This window comes from Macrosteles quadrilineatus, unplaced genomic scaffold (assembly GCF_028750875.1).
Source record: "Macrosteles quadrilineatus isolate MER2022 unplaced genomic scaffold, UCM_ALF_1.0 Scaffold_3__2_contigs__length_128488019, whole genome shotgun sequence".
Taxonomy (NCBI): Eukaryota; Metazoa; Arthropoda; class Insecta; order Hemiptera; family Cicadellidae; genus Macrosteles; species Macrosteles quadrilineatus.
Genome location: NW_026542596.1, coordinates 115,258,299 through 115,282,443, shown reverse-complemented (window position 1 = coordinate 115,282,443; position 24,145 = coordinate 115,258,299). Strand labels below are relative to the sequence as shown.

Below are 24,145 nucleotides of genomic sequence, written 5' to 3'. Positions count from 1 at the left end.
AAATTTCTAAAAACGTCAGGTATAAACATTTTATGCCAAATTAGATTTAGTAAATATCCATAAATGCGTTCAAGCGTTTGGAGAGAAACAGTTAGTAGTTAAATAATCATGTAACTTTTACAAAACTACTGGATTTTTTCATATGTAAGGCTTAATGAAAGCATTGCGGTTCTAGCTTATCGATACTTAAGAGCTATATTATTACCTTAATAATAATGAACGTTTTATCGTCATAGGGGTGATTTAATATACTCTAAATGTAATGATTGTTATGCATTCATCATATACTTTCGTATCATATATCACATAGTATCATATACATTTTGTGCCATCGATTGTTCTTAAAAATAAAGTATTGAAAGATCATACCCAATTCCACTTTATTTTGTAGTGAAATAACTATTTCAAGACTCAAACTTGGAATGTGATAAATACTTGACTATAGTGTTACAAGGAAGATACCATAACTGTGTAAGAATTTCGTCACAATGAAAAGCTGGAGACAAATATAGATATGAAATTAAAAATTACAGGTGAAGTAGAGCAGAACCCAGTTAGTTGCAATGACATTGTTCTGGAGAATAAAACTCTTCAGGTAGAAAAAGAGAACAATGGTACGGATTGCAATGCTTTGTTACGATGAAGATGAAATTATCTTGTTAAGATTAGGTTTAAGGATTCTTTGGTTAAAACATATAGCCCCTTATGTTATCTAGTCATCGAAGTAATTTGATAAATCTACATGACAAATCAAGGTAATAACCATGATAATAAGCCTGAAAATAGAATCTATAGCCTGTAGCCTGGTTCAAATTTAACAATGCAAAAAAATAAATCTACAAAAATATAAACTAATCATTTGTGGAAAAGTGATAAAGTTTTAAAGATATAAGTAAGATGTAGAATAAGAAAATCCCCAAATTATATAAAAAGATAGTTGGTGTAAACTATTTTCTACAGTACAATGAATCATTGTAATAATTATTTTCACGTATTATATGCGTGAACGAGTGTTTGCATCCTATATACATAAATGTATTTAAACTGAAAATTTACCTTCCACCATAAAGGGTTCAACAATAATCATACAAAGGCCATATCATTTTAAAGTTTACATCTCGTTATGTACTAATAAAAACGAAACTTTATTTTAATAATATGCTTATATAAGTTAATTCATTAAGTGTAAACTGATTATAAGTTTAATAATATGACTTTATTTATACAGCAATGGTTTGTTACTATCACAATATTGACTTGGGACATAGAACTGCTAAAACAACTTTGTCGGGACTTGCTTCGATTGTATTTGTAATTACGAGACCAATGATCTATCCTTACTGCAAAGTAGATTTGGTTGATTTATACAATAAAAAGACTTATTGTATTGGTTAAATCACATAATATTTTCTCCAAGCAAATGTAAATTCAAACAAATTAGATTTTTCACTTCATTTGAATACTTGAATGATTGTTCTTGTGCCTTATCAGATAACTAACACACCATTCGTGATGTGGTCAAGTCAGATGTTTCTTAAGCTGATATAAATTACTTTAGTAACTTTTTATTAATATCTTTTCATGGATGAATAATCGAAGAAATAGTTGTTCATCATATCCAAATTTCATGAACTGCTGTTTAACTGTTTAGAATTTTAGGTAGTTTGTGTACTCTAAAAAAACTCAACTCTACTAAAATAAATGTACTCAACTGTATTATTTTTCCCGATGTATATTCACATATAATAACGGGCAGCTGTTATAATTTTTTTGTTTGAAATGGATATTATAAAATATATGAATGTAATGACTGGTACAAATAGAGTTCCATATTTTCTTGGTAGGATGAACAATTCGTTTAGGAAATTGATCGAGCTATACATGAATAAGTACTTAAAATTTATGTTTATATTAAGAAATAACAATTGTTCGGTTGAAACAAGGCAATTTTATCACCTGTTATTTTAAGGATTCATCCTTATGTTTTAGTGAGATTACAATATGTACATTCTGACGTAATCATCTTGTTTTCTAGATCAGAGGACGACCATCATAAGCTGGGCTCCGACTAAGACTACACTGGGGTCCGACCAACCGTATCAGTGAATTGAAAAAAAAAACTAAAAAATAATATAACTTGGTTTGTACATGAAAGATATAGGTGTAATTAATATTCGACTTTCTGTCGTCTAATTATTTAGTTAAAATTATGACAGGTGTAATAGAAACCATACGGCGACAAATACTATTTACATTTAATAAACAAACAATTTAAAGTAAACATACAGTGGTATAGTAGATCGTAGTAAACTTAAATTTAATCATTTAAAAACACCGTATCCAGATTATGTGAGATAAATTATAAGTGTAATAGTCTTATAATGGAGCAGACAGTGGAAAACCCGAGATGATGTATTACCAAAAGAAAGACACATTTCACAATTGTACACAGCCACTACGATTCGTCATGTTTTTTCAGACAACGTTGCATCAATCTCAATCCAAAATTAATTTGAAAATCATTCTTTTACTTACAAGTTCACCTTTGATAATCGCAATAAGCACGAACTTTTCAGTTTTCTCAGTTTTATATTTACATATTGGTTGATAAACATGAAAATGCACATTTTGTGTAGAACGATACATTTTTAGATTATCAATATCAATACAATAGAATATTTGTCAACTAATAAAAACATTACCTGTTATAGTGAAAAGTACAAAATTTTCTATGGTTTTTTAAATACTCTCAAGTTTTTGCATTAATAAAGGAACAAAGGCATACAACAACTACACCTTTATCATAATGTTTTCTCGCTGAGTATAGTTTAAGTTCGTCCAAGTTAAAGTTAAATACATTAACAAAAAATTCATCAATCAGTAAATTTAAGCACATTTTTTTTGTCCTAGGACGCTAGGAACGAGCCTGGGATTGTTTTTCACATTACTTCAGGCTAGACCTAAGGGTTGCGGCATTATCACTTAGATAAAATCCATTGGTGACATGGCGAGGATCGAACCCGGGACCTCAGGGACTGAAGTCCCTCGCTTTAACCACTAAGCCAGCTCGCTCCCCCAAGCATGTTAAGCATAAAATGCACAAAAAAGTTACAAAACTTTTACCGACATATTATTATCTAAAGAAATAAATATGATCTATGAACGGTGGAACATTCAATGAGTCTGTGGTACTTATTGATACTTTTCAATTAGATTCATACGGATATGACATAAAATTCTTTCAACAATACTCGATTATCATATCAAACTTATATTTTAAATGTTCATGAGACGGTAGGCACTGATGGCACACAACATTGGTAAACTATTTTGACCAGTTACACCAGTTTTATAATGCCTAATCGAAGTCTTTGAGTTAACCGATTAAACTTGGTTGCATATTTTGTGTAGATTTACCATTTTGTAAATAAATTATAAATATGAGTGCATCAAGTAAGGAAAAATAATGGTTACAATCACATAATAGCACTTACATATACAATGTCAATCAAGAGGTTATTCAGTTACATTACAAAAAAAGATTAATCTTGATTGTTAAACTTTTCACAACAATGCCTTATTGCCATGGAAGGCTTGTAGTGGTTAAGAGGAGTTTGGCCTCTCTGTTTGCCTTGCCGAAGTTTGTTAACACTCCAAACGAAACATACCTGACACTTGTTAGTTTTAATGAAACGTTACAGGTTCTAAGAGCTTCATGGTAACTTTGTTCTTTTTCGACTTTGAGAAAACATAAGTGTACAAAGCTTATATAACTCTATTTCAAACTTGGAAAATGAATACATAGATTGCAAAACTACAAGAAATTTACAAGAGTGTTGAATAAAGAACGTAACGCAATAATGTAGACATTGTTTGTACGTTTTTTAATGTATTGATAGTAAAAAAGTTTAGTAAATAAGTATAATTTTACTTTCAAGTTAATAAGAAAATATTGTATTATTATTTTTGAAAAATCTTACATACTACAAAGTGTACAAAGTAAAAATGTTATTCTAAATTGTTTGAATAAAGTTGAAGATGAATGAGTAGTTTAAGGATGAAAAGAACCAAACAGGTGTAAAATTGAAATTGAAAATGAAAATGGGCGTGAAGTAACGTGTAGCTCTCATGATACGGAAATATTAGACAGTTTATCCTCATATACCAATTTTAAAAGTTTTTTTTATTAAGTTAGTAGTTTAAATTTACGCTAATAACGACCTAGGAAACTTTAATTCCTTACCTTTCGGTTTATTGAATCTTTTTCGAGCCAACCTACTAATACAAATAATGCTAGATGCCTAGTAAAAATCGTAATACATATTTAAGATATAGTCCAAAAAGGGGAAGGGTTAAAAAAATAATCGTTACCTAAACTAGTAAATACCGTGTCAATGAGATGGAATATATGCATTTATTACAATGTGATAGGTTGGTCACAATTGTAATTGAAGTGGTCAACGCTCTCCGTCCAGGTCTAACCTCTAATAATAATGCAATGTGGTTACCCATGTGTATTCGTATAGTATTTAACTGTATTAGAGGGAATATGTATAACTAAATTGGTACGTGCTTCCTTGGATTACCAACCTGTGAAAGTTTAAATTAATATTGTAAACCAGGCTCTGCTCTCCATGTAAACCTACATTAATCAGGATGGTTGCACTAAAATCTGAGGATTTAGAAACCAAAAAAACCCTTAAGTAGATTGGGTTATTTTATTGAACAATTTGATCTATCAAACAGCTGATCAATAATAAGGGTCAACACTGAAACGCAGTAATTACTTTCCAAAAGAAAGTAATTTTTGTATGAAACCAATTGGTATTTTTTAATATATCACCGTATTTTTTGAAATAATGAAAAGAAGCTGTTTTTACAGAATATATTTACTTATTTTTTTTTATATCGTCTGCTACGTACTTTATAAACTTACTCTAAAAATGGTGTAGAAATTTCAAAATGTACAGCGCATAGAAGGTGAGGTAATAAAAAGCGTGCAAACTCTCTGTATGTTACGAAGAATTATTTCAATATACTCAGCAAGGTTTAATTCAATACAGAAAACAATTTAGTAAAATGTTTGACATTTAATTGGCTTTATATAAAATAAGGGAGGTACATGCAAACTTTAGCTCGCCTGGATTTATCTCCGCCTGAAGTCATCAAACACAACCCTTGTAAGTATAAATTGCAAGGCATGTTACAAAGCCATGTAAACACTGTACAAAGAACAAACACATTTAGTCATCGCTTCAAAAGTATGTAATTGAAAATAATGTACTCTAAATATGATACTAATGCGAAATAAACAGTTTTAAAAGTGTTACATGTTACAATAGATGTTACGGCTCTATTGATTCAACGGTGGTTTGTTACTATCACAATGTTTACTTGGGATATAGAACTTCTAAAACAGCTTCGTCGAGTTTTGCTTTGATTGCCTTTGTAATTACTATTGTAACTGTAAGTTATCTTAACAGCAAGTACATTACTATGGTTGAAAAGATGCTGTTTAATATCATATAAATATTTTCATCAATTTATTTTTATATTTTTGGTTATGTTTTAATCCGTAGATTTATTGGTAAGGTTACAATTTCGGTTTGTTGTCTGTTGGAACTTTCATTAACGTTCTACACGTGAATCAATACGAGTATGTCAGGGTTCCAGTGATTTTGTTTTAACAAAAACTTATTTCATGGTGGTTTATATTAGCTTTTATAACCGCGGATCCAAAGTTGACAATTGCTCTGGTTTTTGAGACGACTCCAGCGACAAACAAAAGCGACTGGCTTAGACTCAGGCAAACACAAACATTGTCTTAATTAAGTGGAGCTAGAACACGCAATTTGAACTGTGTAAGTTTAAATACCTGACATTTCCAACTGTTGACATTTTAAGAAGATAGTAGCAAGTCTGTATTTTATCCAAATTATTGGTAGAAAATCAACGGGACGATAATTTTACCAAACACAAATATTGAACTTAACCCGCTGTGTTGAACTATAGCCCACTCCATCAAACACATTTGAAGCGAGTATCAAAATTTAACTGGCTTTTAATATTGATGAAATAAGTGTTTAACTTTAAATTGAATTATTATTTCCCAATCAACGTCGTAACAATGCTGTTGAATGTGAGCGGGAAATGTGGTACATAGTTCAGCTTTTGCATCATTTAAATTGTGGCATTTAAAATTTTAGGGAAAAAGTTTACTTCTGATGTCTTTATTTGAAATACGCAAATGAACCAATTAAGGTATATGTAAGGTTGACAATCAAACGGACCAAAAAGTTTACAATTTATTAATCTGTGATCAATATACTACCATTGATAAAACGAGACAAATAGAAAATAACCATGATTAGAAATGGAATAAATAGAATTTGGAAACAACCACTGAACAAAGAACCTCATTAGATTATACTTATAACTTTCCCGAGCAAAGGACCAATAGGTACTTTTGTCACAAAACAAAACATTTTCAAAGAAGCCAACGTGAAAATAACATAAGTTTTGATTGCTCCGAGACATATTTAGTATGCATAAAATATTATGCAAACGACACAATTCCACCTACTAATGGAATTGCCGTACTGTTGAGAAGTGTTGGATCTAAGTTTGGATTTCACGATGTAGACGCATCTCATCACATCCCTTCTCTCCAACTATGCAAATAGTTTTATACAGGGTGTCCCGGAACTCTCTACCAATATTTTAGGGCATTGATTCTGGGTGAGAAACATACCTAAATATCATATTTAAATTGTCCGGAAGTCCTTAGTTACTCACACAGCCGCCATTTTGTTTTTTCAGTTATTATTTTTTTCTAAAGAATGGTTAAACATACGAAATAGAAACTTTGCAAAAACATTTATGACAACTAGACAAAGCTACAAAACAATTCTGAAGATTTTTCAAATTCATAAAACAAAATGGCGGCCATTTAAAATTTTCTTTCTTAAATAATTAAAAAACTATTGATTTTACAAAAATTTTAAATGGCCACCATTTTGTTTTATGAATTTTAAAAATCTTCATAATTTTTTTGCAGCTTTGTCTAGTTCTCATAAATGTTTGTGCAAAGTTTCCATTTCGTATGTTTAACCATACTTTAGAAAAAAATTAATAAATGAAAAAAACAAAATGGCGGCTGTGAGAGTAACTAAGGACTTCCGGACAATTTAAATATGATATTTAGGTATATTTCTTTCCCAGGATCAATGCCCTAAAATATTGGTAGAGAGTTCCGGGACACCCTGTATAGTACATTTTATTAGAATTTTCATTTTTTTTATTTGTCAAAGGGGTGTCCTTAGTTCCTATAATAGTTGATTAAAAATTAGATGTGGGGAACATAATAACTATTTCCCATTTTCAACCATCGAAACCTAATTGAAACTGTCGGATTACGAAAACAAGTATGACGACAGTTAATACTCGACCGTAATAAATTAAAAAAATAGAATAAATAACATAGTTTTTAAGGAGGAAATATACTTTTCCATACTCGATAGAAGGGCACCAATTAAGTTTACTAACTAACATTCCCTCTACTCAGTAAACCTGGGATTGTTTGTCACAGTAATTTTATAAGGCTAGATATGTTTTGGTTGATTGATTTTGATTAAACCATAAAGAAAGAACTACTTCGCATTAAGGAAAATTTGATTTAACTATTCATTTTTAAACTAATTCAGATTCATATGTTAAAATTATTTGGACAAAATCGTGTCTGATCAACAAACTCTTTTAAAACAACTCTACAAATTTGTTGAATTGTATTTTTTTATCAGGTAGGCCAACCTGTGATGCAGCCCCCACTACCTGGCTTTCAATGTGTAAATAAGCCAGTCTGTCGTATTCGGTCAATATCGGCCCTTGGTATTGGAGAATACTAGTCAGTCTGCGTCAAACGGGCCCGGGTGTCCTAACCTCCCGTTATATTCGAGAATATTTAACATAATGGGCAGAGTGAACTTTGTAACTGCGATCCATAGTCCATGGTTTGATTTAGGTGGTTTTCAATTGCTACGTAATCCACATCTAATAAAACAACAACTCATCTAAGGTTATACTCGGTCGATTGAAGAATCAGTAAATGTCGATGAAATTAAAATAGCCTATGTGTTAATCTTAACTTAAAAAGTACATTAATGTGTTAATTTAGTAATGCACTACTGAAACTAACGTTTTGCTATTGTTATTCCTTGAAATTCAAGTTCTTAATTTTCAATCTTCTTAAAGTTTCAACGAAATGCCTTATTGCCATGGAAGGCTTGTAGTGGTTAAGTGGAGTTTGGCCTCTCTGTTTGCTTTGCCGAAGTTTGTTAACTCCAAACGAAACAGACCTGACACTTGTTAGTTTTAATGAAACTTTACAGGTTCTAAGAGCTTCACGGTAACTTTTTTCGACTTTGAGACAACATAAGTGTATAAAGCTTTAACTCTTGATCAAACAAGTGGCGCGTTTTACAAATCGTTTCTTCAATAGTTATTTGTGCAACTAGTGAGAAAAGTGAGCAATTGACTCACTCGAGAGAAATCCTTACTCACGAGCCGTAGGCGAGTGAGGAATGGTTTCTCGAGTGAGGCAATTGTACTTTGAACTCGAGTTGCACATTATACTTTTCCTACAGTTACCATAAAACAAATAAATTGGTCTTATGTTTCTTCAAACATAACCTATTTTTACACAGAAGTGAACTTTTAATATAACATTTAATGTGAAGTGACAAATACAACAGTACAACAGCTGACCAGCTGATTTACAGCCAGTGCTGCCAACGTACTTCGCGCGCATACGACGTTGCCTGCATGTTACGCGCTCACCATTTCGTGCCTTCACGTTGCAAATCTGGAGTGAGACAAAGTATGAAATGAAATGAAATGAAATGAAAAAGTGCTTTATTGTACAAATTACATAATAGTCTACCTCCATATATGTACAACATATACAACTCTAACTTGCACATAAAATAAAATACATAAGGTACTGCTAAAAATAAGAAACTAACACTTACTAAACAATGGTCAATGTTGACCGTCTGTTTGGTTGGCAACATACATACCTTCTCCTTAACAACAAAAAAAAAAAAAACAAAAACAATTCCCACTTTACAGTAATATAAAAGAAAAAACAATAATTTATACACTTTGAACTTCATTTACAAAAACATTTTTTTTTTTTATATATATATATATACATAAGGAAAAAACAATTAAATAAGTAACGTCTAAGTATGGTATATGCAGCAGAGAGTCGTATTAAAAATTAAATTCTTGGATTAAATCCCATCTATAAAACCAAGCCTCCCTTAAAAATTTACAGAAAAAACTCCAATCCTTCCCATTTAAATATGAAATAAACTCAGCTTGAGCCAAGAAATGTCTACCCAACCATTTAAATCTAATGTTTTTTAAAATTGGACATTCTGCTACAAAATGAAATACTGTTTCATCTTGATTTAAATTACAAAGGGAGCAAAGCCCACTTCCATCATTCCAAGGTTTATAATTCAAATGAATCAGCTGAGCTCTAGCCTTAATAAGCCACGACACAAGTCCAATGTCAGCCTTATCAGTCAGCAATGTCCTGCCGCCGCGGTCAAGGTCAAGGAGCAAGTACTGGTCTCGATATCGCGCTGTCATCGCTTGCCCTACACAAAAACCACGCCATCGCTCTCTCTCGCACTCGACCACTGTCGTAAGCTGCGCCACTACCCGCTCCCTCTGTTGTTCCCACGACTTAAAATCAATCTCAATATCGAACTTCTTACCAAGTAATTTCCAGAGTGAAATACAACCAACATTCTTTGTAATAATTTCTCCTAACAAAGCTCTAGGCAAACGATCTGTTGACATTTTAAACATGATTTTCTTTAAATAATTTATATTTTGACCTAATGTGAATAAATGCAATTTTTCTAAATTTGTCTCTAAATACAAAACATAGTTTTCGGTATTTCTAGGCAATTTTAACAACTTTTTAATGAAATTCCTTTGAACGGCTTCTACCTGTGCACTTTCGTAACAACCCCAAACTTGTGCACTGTAACACAAAATGGATCTAATAATGGAATTAAAACAAGTACATTTAGAACTGAAAGAAGCAGTCCTACAATTTAACAATCTTGACCATGATGAGCTTATAGCAAACTTTGCTATTCTAGATTTCTCCTTAAAATGTGTTTCCCAGGATAAGGATGTCGTAAACAAAACACCTAAATATTTATATTCATTTACAATTTATACAGGATTCCCCTTATAAAACCACTTACAATTTTTATCCAATTTCCCCCCTTTCCTAAAAACTATTATCTTTGATTTTGTTAAATTCACTTTTAAATTCCAATTATCACAATATTTTTCTAAATTTGAAATCATCAGCTGTAGACAGGTCGCCGTAGGAGCCAAAAATACTATATCATCTGCGTACATCAACATATTGATTTTCCTGCCTGCACAATGAAGACCTCCCCCAATAAAATCAGGCATGTCATTTATAAATAAACTGAACGCAATCGGAGAGCTAATACATCCTTGCCTCAGACCCACATTTGTGCTGAAAGGTACAGTAACCCCCTCCTTACACCAAACACTTGAAACTGTACCCGTATACATATTTTTTATCACTTCAATCATTTTCGTCGACACACCTAGGCACGATAGTTTAAATATCAAAGCATTCCTATCTATTGTGTCGAAAGCCGACCAAAAATCCACAAAAAATGCAAACACCTTTCCCCTCTTAACATTAAGCTGCAAACTTAAAATAGAATAAAGATTAAAGATATTATCCACTGTTGAATAACCTTGTCTGAAACCTGCTTGAAATTCTGTTAAAAGTTTACGTTTTTCAACCCACTCAGTCAATCTATTGTTCATTAAACTTACAAATATTTTACAAATGCAATCGATGAATGACAAACCCCTGTAATTTTCAACCTGATTAATATCCCCCTTTTTATGTAATGGAAAGATTATGGATTTTTTAAAACTGTGAGCTAAATTGCATTCGAAAAACATTTTATTGTAAACATCTAATAACTTCAACATAAAAACATCTCGTGCCACCACCTCTGCTGCTGTTGGTGCCTTTGACGTCGCCGCCGCCTCTGTTGCTGACGTCATCTCTACCACCGTCGCATCTTCTGTCAATGTACTCGACTTAGATGTCGCCACCAATTCTGCCGCCATCACACCTCTGTCACTGTCACTTTCACTTGCCCTCGTGGACCCTCTTCTCTCGCGTTTACGTTTCCCTAGGTTTGCCAGAAAGTTTCTAAAGTCCCGGTCGAACAAACTTTGGAGTTTATCCGCACCATCCTCCTGACCAGCCCGAAGCCGACCCTCATCCCACGTGAAGCGGCACCCCTGTACTTCCAGATGGTCAAACACCAGCGGCATCTTGATTTTCCCTGCCACTCGTTCCACTTCCTTTCTCACATCCATTAGCCGCGCACGTTTAAGACGTACTTCAGCGGGGTAGTCCCTGTGCACCACGTACCCGGTCCCCTTTAGCCTACTCACGCGGGACATCAAATAGTCAATCTCGGAGTCCGAGGGGAAGTGTGCGATAATTGCAGAACCTTTTTTGCCAAGGAGATGCGCCCTATTAATCCACAGATTTCCCTCCGCCCCCATAACCTCCCTACAGAACTTATCTACGACTTCCCTAAAAGACAAAGTAATTAGAGTGAGACAATGTTAACATTGTCTCACTGATGAGCGAATCGGCCACTTTGCTTTCTCAAATCAGTTAGAGAACATGTACATTGTTAGGTGACTGTAGGAAAAATACATAATTTGCTGAATATTAGTTAATTGTTCCATACAAGACTTCTTACTTTGGTCCCTTAGAGCTAGATGTTTTACGAATTTTTATGCTTACAGGTCAGTAGTCCCAAATTATGTCTAACTTCAATTTTAAAGCTGGCATTTTTCGGTTCTATTGAGTAGACAAGTCTACCTACAACCACCACCGTGTCGTGATAGCGCTATCATGTTGATTCCTGATTAAATAACTCGTGTGTATATACTGTTTTTTATGTAAAACATTTTTTTTCATTGCAACGAAGAATCTAATGTCCGCTTTAAATAATTGAAGTATGACGCAATTTTGGACTACTGACCTGGAGGTAAGCCTACGGCATATATACGTAGTCCAGGGGCTATCAAAATAAATTTGATTACGTTTTACACAGTATACAAACAAAACAAAACCTATACGTTTATCACCTATTATATTTTCTAGGAAGGAGACTGTAGGAAAATCTGGTTTTATTAGACTTGACAAACGTCTTTCCTGAGAATATTTACGTGAACACCTTTGTAATATAACATGACAATCTGTTTAAAAAAAGGTACTTTGTAGTAAAATTTACAACGTACAAAAAAGTACTGTAAATTTAATAAATTAATGTTCTTAAAGAATATGATCCTTATCACTCACATGTCAAAGACACCCTTAAAATCTCCTACATGCTTAAAACATATAATAAGATGACTAACAAAATTCATAAGATCTTCATAAGATTGTTCATAAGATAAGACTAAGCTTTGGTAAAGGGGTAGGGGAGGGAGGGGGGAACAATACATGATAAGCCTATTGATGGATGAGAACCTAATATGTAGAAAATTGATATTGACAATGACAACAGGATATTTTGCATCCTTGTCCTTATAAACACCCTTGCATTATAAAATAATATCTCTATCATAGTGGTGCATGTTGGTATGGCTTCATAATAATAAAACATGGTCTAATAGTTCTTCTAATAATAAAAAGACTACAATACTTCGTCATTACCTCAAATCAGGTGTTTGACTAGTGAATAATTTTGATTGGACCTCCTTAGCTCCAATTAGTGGAAGACAAATATAATATGACGTGTCTACGTAGTACACACTGTATTATTTTGGTTATAAATCGTTATATACAGTCTAACAAAATATTATGAAATAAAGCAGTATAGTGTTTATTTTTTAATTGACTAAAAACCATGTATTCACCAGGAAAAGACCAAATGTTAGTAAATATAAGATAGAAAGTCGTCACTTAACGAAGTTAAGTAGTTGGTGTTATTGTGTACTTAAAGATTGTAAGGAAAATTGTATGAATACAACAGAAAAACTGAAAAAAAAATTAAATTGGAATTTGTATGAAATTGGACAGATATATATTTATAGAAGCAAATGAATAAATAATAAAAAATAAACATATATATTGATCAAGTAAATTTATAAGCTGTAGGAACTTTAAAAATGTTATTTTCGGTAAAAAAGGTATTGCTTGATTCGTGTTAAAAGGTTTGCAATTAATGAAAAAAAATTGGAAAATGATTTATTTCTGGCGTAACTCTTTTGAAAATTCAAACAAATCAATTTGTCGACCTGGAAAAGCAACCTTGCAGGCTTCTGAAACGCATAATATTTCACTGCCCCATTTTTCGAGATATCGATATATTCACCACTTATTTCATTACTATTGACGAGATCGGAATCATCAAAATGAAAGTTTATGTTTTAAAACTTTTAACTACGGGAGTTAAGAAATATAACTAGATCTTTGTTTAGTTTCTACGTAAACATTTACCCAACCATTAAATAAATAGTACTAAAAGTTTATGTAAGGAAAATCCATATACATATTTTACTATTACAATCCATATTAGGATAAATTAATTTTAATTTGGGTAAACGAACACAAAATCATGAACAGTAAGTTCTTTTTGACACCACGGTTTCCCTAAAACGCTTTATTAACATTTAACAGCCAAGCTTTAGTAGCTTAACGATTTACTTGAAACATTAACGGAGGTGTTAACACTAAGGCCTGTGACGTGGCTTGGGGTTCCTGCGGTTTACCATTTCATCTAACTGCGAAGTGAATACTGCAACAGCGCCTACCTCACTCTCCACCATACATAAGTAAACAGCTATAATCGAAACTTAAATATCTAATCTACGAATCTTAGCTCAGTTCTACTCCAAGTATTGCAATCAATAACCACTCAGGGAGCGTGAATAATGATTGGATTTCAGTTGTAAAAAAGTATCTTTCTTTTATCTAATATTTTAAAGCTGAATGTATCACTTAATAAAACTATTCTTCATTCTGTATTCTTGTAATTTTGGCCTCAGTTTTTCATTTGGTGTAGATGAAACGGATCTAGGGTTTTAATGGTTATGTTTCATTTGTCCAAAGTATTGTTATTATGTGTGCTTATTGTTTCGAACTTATTATTTTACCAAGGTGGTTTTTAAGTTTAAGAAATTTTAGGTTTTTCTAGAACAAAATTAACTTTAACTTTTTCTATATTTTCAAGTATTATTCGTTTAGGTGATATAGATTTGTAAAATATTCCTCTTATATATATGAATAGTAAAAGAATGAGTCGCTACAAAAATACTTTCTATGAATTATTTAATTTTAGTTAAACGTCTCTAAGCTCTAATTCAATTAATGAAATGCACTTCAGCCTAATTAATTACGACTTTATATATCAATTTAGTTAGTTATTATGTTAGATTTTGAACTAGTTTTAGCGACAGTATTAATGTAATTTAATTAAATGAACAAATATCGTAATTTAAACACTTTTTATTTAATAAAAAAAACGGAAAAGTTATATTTTTGTATCATAAATAAGTTGTAGCTCTAGGCTGTTATTTACTCTCAGGGAAAATGTAAAATCGATAATTAACACACTAAAAACACGAACATTGTAAAAGTAATGCAACACTCAATTACACACTATTTTACTGAATAAACATCGTATTTGGTGACAATTCAAACAAAAGCTTAGAAACAAATACAAACCCACTTCTTTATCAGTTATTCCAATTAAATATTATCAAACTGTGCACGAGACATTACAGACCACTTAAAAAAAAAATAATAAAAAAAAATAAAAACCAGCTAGGCTTTCTTCCGAATAATACACCCGATTCTCAGTTACGTCTACTTCTTATTTGATCGGATATTAAATAGTACACAAAACATAAAAAAACTACAAAGCATTGTTAAAAATAGTAAAACTAAAACTAATTTTTTTAATCATAATTTTTCGATACACCACGAAACCATTTTATGACTCCACTATTACCATAGTAAAAATAGACAACATTTGTCAAAGGATTTATAACGTAAGTTAGCCTAGAGATTTAGGACTTTTCTCGGTATGATAATCTACTTTATTACAAATGAGTCCAAGGGAAACAATAAGGATTGTTAAACCTTAGATGTTACACCATAGGAGTTCGTAATCCAAATAAATCATTACGTATATATATTATTTGGCTAAATACACGTTTCACACATAATCAACGTGTGAGCGGGAAGTATATAGATCAAATGTTCTTTACGTAATCGGATATTTACTAAGCGTTGTTTATTGTAGGGGAAATGTTACTCTTGAAAATACTAGGAAACGGTCTCTAGCTTTGTGTTAGCTGTCATCTAGTCAAGAGCACGTGGGAAGGTTGAGGAAAACTAAAATGAAAAACTATTAAAATGTCCACATGTGAACACAACATGAGATGGTTACTAGGAATTCTTATTCTGGAGAGCTTTGAGTAGGATCAGTAAAAGACCACATACGTCATTGCGACTTTATTAGTAATAATTATGTTTAACGTCGAATTGAATAAAACAATGAGGAGTCAAAAGATAATTTCCATAAGTTAAACTTTTAAGTGGATCGTAAAATCTGTCATGACATTCCCTAATCCTGTTGGAATACTTAGAACTTGATTAACACTTAATCAGTTCGTGGAAAAGGATGCTCTAGCAAAGCACTTATTTACTCCGCCACATAAAGATAAGGTTTAGCACTTAAACCGCAGACCTCCATATGAGCGACCCTTCCTGCTTTTATAGATAAGTGGTGTAAAATATGTCGTAGCAAAGCAGAGAATTTAGTTTGTGAAATCTTTTTGAGAATTTCACGAAAACTTACAAAATCTCCAGCAGAAAAATCTGCACAAGCATGGATCACATCGTAGGAATATCTTACTGTAGTTTACAAAACCAAAGGTGTTTGTTTTACAAAAAAAAGTATGTTTGTTGAAAGAACGTAAACAAAGACCCTCTTGTAAACAGTCAATTCAATAGCACTATACATTTAATTTTCAAGTATCTATATAGTGAGCTTACGTGATGTGTCTGTTTTGAAAAATGGAAAATCTTTAATATTTAAACCGCACACATTTATACTTCAGTTTGAAGACAAAATGAATTTAAAATCTTTCTCTTGATGATTGAAACATTTAGGAAAAATGAATAGCCTATTTGCTTAATTTTGAGTTTCTTTAACAAAAGTAAGACTTTCATGTATTAAGTATTTAGTTTTAATAAAACACAACTTCAAAACATATTATATAGGTACTTGTTATTATGGTTTATTCAATAAACTATTTCAATAAGATGAGAAAATATAATGTAATCTCTTAAATTACGAACTAAAAGATCAGTTCAAATATAACTTAGTAGAAGTACAAAAGTAATTAATTGGACCTAGCATTGGAGAGAAAAGTTAACTTAAAAACGGAAAATTAAAGTTTTTGTTTGAGGCTTGCAGCTCCAAGCAATGATACTTGTCAGTTAATTAAAATATTCGACTGCAAACTTTATCTAACTTCTGATTTTACTTTTTGCCAATCGTTAAATGATTAAATTTAAATCCAGAAGTAAAGTTTAAGTTTATTCAAATCATAACTTTTCAATTTATTTGGATTTATTAATATGTAATTGTTTAGATTTTTATTAAAAAAGGTTTTTTATGATAAATTATTTATAAAACATAGCGCCCTTACTTAACAGGTTTATAAACGAAATTTTATGAAAGCATGTACACCTAAAATACGACCGATAGCTGAAGGTTGTTCATCTATATACTTATTTAATTAAGATAAATTCTATAGTACCCGAATACAAAAATGGTTCATTGGTTATTGGTCATTGGATATTCTATGTGCCTTTAGCTTGATGTAAAACATAATACACTAATTCGTTTTCTTCTTTAAACAAATACAAACCTTAAAACTCTTTTTCCTTAACACTTGTAGTTATACTACACACTCTTATGAAATAATGTCTAAACTTGTATACATATTGTTAGGTATACATATTTAATTGCATTTTTTTAAAGAATTAAAATAAAAAGAGAAGGTTGGGGTCAATTGGTAGACAGGTAATCAGCAGACAATGGCTTCTTGGAAACGGCAAATTAAAGTTTTTGTCACAAGATTGGTCCGCTGTTGCAAAAACCTGGGCACAGAACACTTCATACGACAGACAAAGGTTCAAGGATACTGCCTGCACATTCTTCCTTACGCTTATTTTAAGTTTAAATATTTAGATCAAAAAGTATAGATTAATTTCAAGTATTTAAGTTTCACATTCATTTGGAGTTGATTCATTTTTTGGTAGATTCTAAATTTAATAGTCTCTGAGGAAAACATTGGAAAATAAAATTTTTTCTTAAATGAAGATATTATAAAGTAGTTGTTCATAAGATAATATGTATGTTCAAAACTACACTTTGGTGCCAGTATGGAAGCTAATGTAGCTAATTACAGGTAACATCAAGATTTCGGCGTAACACTGCATCCTGTGTATTCAGTACAAGATTATGGGGATGAAGTATTTCTTCTTAACCCCTCTTTTTATTACTGGTCCAAATGGAGTGATATATCCAAAGATGTAATAAGTAATGTAAACCAACATAATTGTGGTAGACCAAATACGTAGCTTTAAAACTTAACAGTTGTTCCTTTATAATTTTACATAAAAACGGACAACTTGTAGAGGTTAACACAGTGGTCAACTATTTGGGTTAAATAATGGAGCAATGTAAAAAATAGATCTTCACACAAACCAGAAAGCTTTTTCGATGAAATTTTTAATTTTTTGTCTACTACAAAATGTAAAAAAATCAACTATGAGTTTTGTTAATATAAAGTTTATACGAAAAAACAACTAGAATTCCTATTAATCGTTAACAAATTATCCAATTTGAATGTGCACACAGACCCATAAAATATTGACAAAAACACTAAAAAAAATCATCACTAAACAAACGGAAATATTTTGCTCTGGTTGAAGTGTAGGCCTCAAGCAATAAAGTAACCCTTACCTAGAACGATTAGGATATCTGTAGAACATAACTGGCCTTAACACCTCATGTAGGGACTTCACCAGGCAGATAAAGCTTTAGTGGTGCTTCCCTGGCCTACAATGATCCCGTTTTCACTTATTATACTCGCACATCCAAGAGCAGTAAACATACTCCATTTAGAGATTCCGGCTGTGGAATTGTCATGTGACATATTTTCCACGGAAAATAAACAGTTACGATCCTTTAATATTGTGAGTGTAGTCAAGTCTTGTTCAAAGACTAGCAGTTTTTCTTTGAGAGATTAAGGAATGACAGTAGAAATGTATGTTTCGACAAGATTAGCAAAATTTAAAAGATTTTACATTCACCTTACTGTTAAACGTTTAGTAAATAAATTTTGAAAACGGTGAATACAAATCTTAGTAGTAATTCAAAGGGCATACTGTAGAAAATGGTTTTGCTACTGTCAGAATGCAGGGTGATGTGAATGGAGTATTAAACTCTTTAAGCTGAGATTATGCTGACTATTTTTACCGCTAAGATGCAAATTTCAATACAATAACATGTATAAAATACATTAATTTTAATTATTTAATTTTGTGATAAGTTTGCGACGGGTTGACTGTAGTATTGCGACAAATACTTGTATTCTTAATCTAAAATCGAGCCTCAATTACTAAAGTAGTAACATATACTGAATGTTGACTTTATGATATGTATCATTTGATTTAAAGTAAAAGAAAAAAACTACTTCTTTGTTTTAAATATACAATTTCCTTCTTGTAGAGTTTCTAAAAGGCATAAAAACAGTAGTTTATCATTACACTGGCTAATAAATATTATTTGTAGACTACGTAATAACTGTCTAAACAGAAATTAGGTCAGATATACATTGCTAATGGATTTCACGTATTGCATAACACGAAACTAATGTTAAACTTGAAGTAGTATCCTCGCTTGCTAAGTGGTGTTTGCACTTCTGGTTTGAAAACTCAATAAACAGCTTCCATGTTTTACTGTAGTGCAATTACAAACTTAAATGGTATTATATTTTTCAGAATACAAAAGTGATTAGGTAATGGTCGTAGGTGTGTATGTAGTTTATATTACATTATAAAGATTTGTTTTTTTTTAATATTGAACAATCATGTAGTTAAATGTTGTATAAAAAATATACACAGGATGCTAAGTAGGGTTAATAAGAATAAAAATATAGTTTTGAAAATCTTACACATAATATTTCTTCATTTTAGAATCTAACAATATATTTTTCGTATTATTTGTAAAAATTGTGTTTAGCTGCGTTATAAACTCTTAGACGAGGTAGTTATGATAATGATTATTTATGTTAATATTTAGTGCAAACAAATACAATTAACTGTTACAAAATATTTGAACGAATGTTACCTGATCTGTATCGTGCCCTTGCCAACTGTCGCTGCTCTGTAACAGAAAAATCACATCAGAACATGCTTATTTTACAACAGGATCAGAGATGTAAATGCAATATTCAATGTGAATGGTTGTGCGAAAATATTTGACTCGTCAGATCCCTAATATGGAGCCGGGCTAGCAGATATACATGCAATATAGGGACGTCTGTGCAAGGGTGATGAGCCATAATACAACAGCTGGCTACAGGTGCCGCTACCGACTTATATGAGAACTGCGCCGAGGTAGCAAAATTGGGGGAATTTCCTATATGTGGACAGATTCTTTACAAACAGTATTTGCATTATCTTCTGGACATCGAAAGTAAGCCTGGATAAATTCAATCATATGGCAACTACACTGAGGTTACAGAATTATGAGATAACTTTCCATAATATGCTAGCAGTTGTAATTTTTTAAGTAATAAAAAACTAATTGTACTAGTTTAATGTTAATTACGTGAATAAAACAAATTGAATTAACTTTTTCATCTACTAAACCGTCATGTAGACATAAAAAAGGAATTTTAAGAGCATTTTGAATAATATAGGCATATACAACATCTTGGTTATCTTGAGTCTAGACGCAGACTCAAGATAATCTTTTACCTTGGACAAATTTCTAAGGATTACCAAATTGTTAAGTATTTATAATAATTTGTCCAATTAAAACCTTTTGATAAGTGACATATTTAGGAATATACACTATGTACATCAATTGTCGAAGAACACAGTTAAGAATATAATTGTTAAGATTTAAGATAAGCTCATGTACATAGGCTTTTTATAGAAAAATTTAATTATTTATTACGCTATGTTAAGTTTTAGACGTTTGTAAAACATTGCAGTTTTAGTAGTGATGAATTCAAGATAACGTTGTATGTAGTTGATTGGTGGTTGCAAGTCTCAACTACGAAATAAAAAAAAACCTTTAAACATTCTTAAAACGTTTTGATTGGGGTTTGTTGCACAGTCGCAATAAAATTAAGATATATATATATATATTCCTTAAAAACCGAAATGTATTTAGATTCACATGTAAAAGTTAGAAACACATTATTTGCAAAAAAACAGAAACGAAACAGTACGTAAACTTATGTAAATGATGGGGGTTTTGAATTATCTATAAGAACATAATTTTCTTAAGCCGTGTCCTAATTGCAAATGCAAAGCACGAGTGTAACTGCAATAAGCATTAATTTTATACTTATACGCCAACCCCGTACGAAGAAGGACGGGTACTCTGCTAGTTATCTATATTTAAAATATACATGATATTTCAGTAAAAAAAAGGAACAGAGTTCGTGAAGGCAAAAATAATATCTCAAGGCCAGATTGATATATATTTTTTAAATAACAAAAACCACACAACTGTTCTCTGAAAAAAATAATAATAAACGAAATTCAAATACTATTGAGGAGTTGTTTATTATCATGGAAAAAAGCTGAAAAACAAAGAATATTAGAACAGCTAAGACTTTTAAATTAAGGATCGTTGAGAACTCTCCGATGGTAAACAGTAATTGGGAATTCGTAATGTAAACAGATGTATTACAATGTAAAATAGGTTGGAATTGGTTGTTTGTTTCTTTGGGTGAACAAGAAAAACACGACAAACACGACACTGGTGCCTCAGGAAGCAATGCAAATTTAAATTTGTCTCTAAAACATATTGCAAGAGTGATTGTTTTGTGTATTGTGAACATAAGAGACAAAAAAATAAAGGGTTCAAACTTTTATTTTATCTTGCTGATGAATAAATGCAATATAAAATTATAACTACCGTTAAAACGGCTAGCAAAGCAAATTCATTCGTAATTAATGATTGATATTCTTTTACTTAAGAATCTTTTTATCGTTTTAATTCAAGTAATACTTTCGTAAACTAACGATTTGATGGAAAGCGGCCATAAAAGCTTAAAATGTTTCGGAATATACAAGGGGTTGAACCTGTTCTTCTCACAATGGAGTTCATCTCTAAACAAACTAGTTGAAACCAAAATGTGTCAACTATTTATGAATTTAGTAAGGACATTTATTTTAATTGCAACAAGCTTTGTTGATGTTATGTCAAAACTAAGGATATTTTTAAGTAAAAATCATATAAATTTAAATACCTACATTCAAGTGCCCAATCCTTTGATCTATTCTGTTTTTGTTTATTTATGATTCTACAGACAAATGATAATTATTTTCGATTAGCTCTGTTTAGGCTATACGATTACAAACAGCAGTTATTTCTTATCTAATACAGTAAAAGAGTTAAAATACTTTTTTTCTATGCCAGTGGCATTTTAGTTGAAGTTGACGTGAAAAACGCTTTTAGGAAAAGTGGTCCAAACCTGTTAAAGATTTGTCTATGTGCCGGGGATTAAACCCGTCCATCCCGCACCGAAGTCCAATACGCTAGTGGGGAGCGAGCTGGTCTAGTGGTTAGAGCGCGGTACTCCAGTTCCTGGGGTCTCGGATTCAAATCCCGCCAAATCAATGGATTTTTTCTAAATAATAATGCCGTAACCCCTTGGTCTAGCCTGAAGTAATGTGAAAAACAATTCAGGGCTCGTGCCTAGCGTCACAGGACAAAAAAAAAACCACTAGGCCAGCAACCCAACCAACACCAACTTAAACAGGTCTCACGTAATTAAAAACGTAAACTTAACCAAACTGAGTAGTCTGATGAATTCAGGAGTCTCACACTACAGGCTGGCTAACTGTGTGCGTAAAAGGATATTCCCTCCTCACCCCAAAAAAAACCTAAAAAGATATACCCAGAATCAACACTTTGTTTTTCCCACACATATCAGCTGATGCAGTTCTACTGAAAGCAGTAAATGTCTAAATGTACACGGATGGCTGTCACATATCTTAGTTACACCAGTTGCATGTGACAGTTTCGCGATTTATATCCAAAGGTAAGTTTCCAAACTCGGGTGTAGTCTGTGATTTATTTGTAAATGCAGTGTTTATGGGCCAAATGAAATATTAAAAAGACTTGACAGGAAAAATAAATAATATAAAATAAAATAATTAAAGAAACGATCCTCGTGTGAATGTTTTGAGATAGTTACAAAGAAAATGGTTTCCTTGCCTAACTTCAATACATATTTAAAACAATTGTAATTTGGTAGCCCAACCCACAAAATAAATCGTCTTTAGCTTAAAATTGGTCACATATTATATATTTAAAAATTTTAAATTTGATCCCACAATATATAACTTTTTCTTCAATCCGTTTGAACAATTGGCTACGCCATGTTAGCACTAGATTACGGTGGTTTCAAATGATATACAATGTATATATTATATTTTCACCTAGATGAAATAAAATAAGAATGGTTTATGTTATCTGTACTGTCTAGTCTAGTGATTCGGGATTAGTAGCATACTACTCTAGATTATATGAATTGTTTACGTCACTAAGGGACATCAAAGGAATTTTATATACATCCGATATATATATACTCACAAAATAGTTCTCTGATGTTGGCATACTCGCACCAGTACTGTAAGGCAGTTATATAATTTTCTATCATGTGCACACATTAGTACTCCAATAGTTTTGACAGATATACGGATGAGAAACGTAGTATTTAAGTTTATTTCAGTTATATGCAGCTTAAAAGTTATTTTTACTGTTAAAAACCTTAGTAAAATACTGCACCACAGTAAAATTGAATACATTTTATGATGTCTTTTCTTGCTTACCTTTGTAAAATTAAAAAAGATGCTTACACTTCTGAAACTTCCCTACTCTTTATAAAAACATGAAGTGTTATTTTCATCAAAAATCTGAATTTTTACTAGAAAAGGTTTCACAATAGCCTACATCAATACAACTCCTCGGTGCCGTTTGACATAGAAGTATATTGCACCCTCCAGCGTTTCATCCCTACCTTCGTTGTTGATCTTGCTGAACCCCGTTATTCACACAAAGTGTTAGGTTTGTCACCACTTCCACAACCACAATTCATCCGCTTCAGGGGGAAATTTATGTTTTACTTCTACAACGCGTTGTTTTATATCACGCTTCGATTGGGAAGGTTTTGGATTTTATGTTGTGACTGTCGAGTTGGAAATTTTTTTCTTGTGTGTTTAAAATGAGGTTTTTAGAATTGAGAGCGCGGATGGAAAAGGGAGTATTAATTTGTAGCTTAGGATACAATAGATTTGACGCTAGTAGGGCAGTTATTTCGGTTATTTGACTGTCATTCTAACATAACAGCCGCTCTTAAAAATGTTATTAAAATGTAAAAACACAAAGGGGTTTCACAATTTATTTCCAAACCATTTTGTTAAGCTTAAAAATAGAGGCAATTTTGTATACTGAAGCGTTGTTGTATGCCTAGCTGTTAGTAAGATAATTCAAAAAATTTTAAAATTTATAATTCTCATGTTAGGCTATACTTTTGGAAAATAAATAAACTGTTGTAGTTTGCTTGTTTATGGATATATTTGAATCAAATTTTTCACTTTATTTCATACTAAGCTATCAACATTTCAATAAAATCGCCGCAATACCTTCCCTGTAGCATTAAATCTAAGTACTGATTAAAATTAATGTTATTTAAATAGGAAACAAATCTGACAATT

The 24,145-nt window shown here is 31.7% G+C and overlaps 1 protein-coding gene across 10 annotated transcripts in view; it reads right to left on the bottom strand.

Annotated features, from left to right (window-relative positions):
- LOC128988457 (disks large 1 tumor suppressor protein-like) overlaps positions 1-24,145 on the bottom strand; it is a 1,201,819-nt gene that overhangs the window by 251,723 nt on the left and 925,951 nt on the right. For all 10 annotated transcript variants that reach the window (XM_054409756.1, XM_054409751.1, XM_054409752.1 and 7 more), the window contains one exon: positions 19,533-19,568. In XM_054409756.1, the coding sequence (XP_054265731.1) occupies positions 19,533-19,568 (36 nt within the window). The remainder of the gene's footprint in view (positions 1-19,532; positions 19,569-24,145) is intronic.